The sequence below is a fragment of the Crocuta crocuta genome, unplaced genomic scaffold, assembly GCF_008692635.1.
Source record: "Crocuta crocuta isolate KB4526 unplaced genomic scaffold, BGI_CrCroc_1.0 scaffold139, whole genome shotgun sequence".
Lineage (NCBI taxonomy): Eukaryota > Metazoa > Chordata > Mammalia > Carnivora > Hyaenidae > Crocuta > Crocuta crocuta.
The window spans coordinates 9567905-9570044 of record NW_027533258.1 but is presented as its reverse complement, the minus strand read 5'-3'; the positions used below and the strand labels follow the sequence as shown (position 1 = coordinate 9570044).

General features: G+C 57.9%; 1 protein-coding gene across 2 annotated transcripts in view; it reads right to left on the bottom strand.

Annotated features, from left to right (window-relative positions):
* ALOXE3 (arachidonate epidermal lipoxygenase 3) overlaps positions 1-2101 on the bottom strand; it is a 19031-nt gene extending 16930 nt beyond the window's left edge. For both annotated transcript variants that reach the window (XM_077746705.1, XM_077746706.1), the window contains exons 1-3: positions 1955-2101; positions 1155-1359; positions 247-328 (exon numbers count right to left, since the gene is read on the bottom strand). In XM_077746705.1, coding sequence (XP_077602831.1) covers positions 247-328; positions 1155-1359; positions 1955-2101 — 434 coding nt within the window. The remainder of the gene's footprint in view (positions 1-246; positions 329-1154; positions 1360-1954) is intronic.
* Between the last annotated feature and the right edge of the window lie 39 nt (positions 2102-2140).

Here is a 2140-nt window from a genome sequence, read left to right as displayed (position 1 = left end):
GGGGGCGGGAGGCTGAGGCTGGGCTGAGACTGGTCAATACCAGGCTCACGTGTGACATGAAGGGCATCTGTGGGCTGAGTTGTGGATTCACTGAAAATTGCTGGTGCTGTTGTGACTCAACCTCAGACTGAGGTTAGGTTCAAATGAGGGTCCTGATCGCATCTGAGGTCAGAGTTAGTAAGAGTGTGATTAAGGCTGAGGGATGAGAGTAAAGATGGGGAAAGAAGTCGAACAGGGCGCGCTCACCGGAAGCACTCTTGCCGGCCCTGGAGCTCCCGCCGCCTGTGATCCAGAAGGAGGGGCAGGGAGTCCTGACAAATAGTTTTGGCTGTGGGGAATGAAAATCACTCATCACATGAGCTTCTTTTCCAACACCTCCTCCAGCAAAGCTTGCCTGAACCCCCTCACCTTTGAACCCAGCCCCTCTCGGCAACATGGATACCCCGTCTTCTTCACATACTCATCAGCAGAAGGGACTCAGGACAACCTCACCCCAAAATTATAACAATCATCCTAATTGTATGCTTATCTCTTTCCCAAGACTGTCTGGGGCCAGAAATTACCTTGTAGTTGTGTTTTGTATTCCCAGCGTCTAGCGTGGAGCCCCCACACTGTGCACGTAACATGCACTTGACCAATGACTGATAAGCGGATGTGTTTGGAGAAGCGATGGGCAGATGGATGTGCTATGATGATGTGTGGGCATTTAGAGTCTACGAAGAACTCACTAGGGGCTGAGGGTGAGTAAAGATCACTCGCTTTATCTTGACCTAGAACATCACCTCTCATCCCTAACACTCAGTTTAACACCTGGACCAGCCCTGGCCTTGCCTCTCAGGATCGGACAGCTCAGGAGATCTGGGGCTCCAGAGCTTCAAGGAGCTCGAGCTCGGCATCCTCGGAAGGTCCCCCAAAGGCAAGAAGGGGTCCTAACAGCCCCCACAGAGACTTCGTCCCCGCCAGAAAAGCCAAGATCAGGGGAGGGGCAGAGAGAGAGGGAGACGCGGCCTCCGAAGCAGGCTCCAGGCTCCGAGCTGTGAGCACAGAGCCGGACATGGGACTCGAACTCACAAACCGGGGGTCTGAGCTACCCAGGCGCCCCATGCCTACCCCTAATTCCAACAGACAAGGGCCAGCCCCTGCCTCTGGCCCACCTGTTCCTGGTCGCAGCTCTAGGGTGCAGTAGCCCTCAATCCACTGATAGCAGGGGAACTGGGTGCAGGTGGCATCTGGAGCAGTGACACAAATAAAGCTGCAATACCAAGAGTCCTTGGGGAAGAAAGCATAGCGTTCCTTGTGTAGACGGAGCAGCAAGAGCTCCCCCAGCTCGGCTGGGCAGCGCACCTTGTACTTCTGCACCTGAGGGGACCGAAAAGCAAGCAGGTGAGAGGCTCGGAACTCTGGGGGGCATCTTTCCACCTTCCAAGATGCGTGTTCGCCTCCACCTGTCCTGGCATATAAGTAAGCCACACGGTGCCTTTGTAGGGATCGGGGAAAGGCACCCCCTTCATCCAAGCAGAGGCAGCCACAGACACGGGGTGCGAGCAGAGAAGGTTCTGGATTTCACCAGACTCCTAGGCTCCCACACCCTCGTGGGGGCTCCCAGCAAAGGATTCCCCGGCCTGGTGGAGGCATGCAGATATACGCTCCCAAGAAGAGGAAACCAGACTCAGAGAGGGCAAGCCACTTGCCCAAAGCCCACCTTCAATTATGGGAGGAGCTAGGGAGCAGGTGAAACTCTCCTGACACCCCCCCCCAAGCCCAGGACCCCTTCTTCACAGCCCAGCCTGTGAAGGTGCATCATCCCCCCGGAAAGACAGGATGGTGAGGAGGGCAGAGTCGGAGTCCCCTCAGGGTCGGAGCAACGACCTAGCAGAACGACCCGTCCCCTCCTCCAGGACTCCCGCCGGCCGCGACCCTGAGGTCGCCCCTCCCTCCCCTCCTCTGTACTCACGGATCCCGCGGCGAAGTCTCTGCCCAGGCGGTCCAGCCGCTGTTTGGGGCTCTCCCCGCAAGCGCCCACCAGTGTGACAGAGATGTTGTCCAGGGTGCCCGCCATCAGGTAGGGGCCGGTGGTCACACACACGCGGTACACGGCCATGGGGGGAGGGGAGGAGGGGTGTCCCCGGCAACGTCGGCC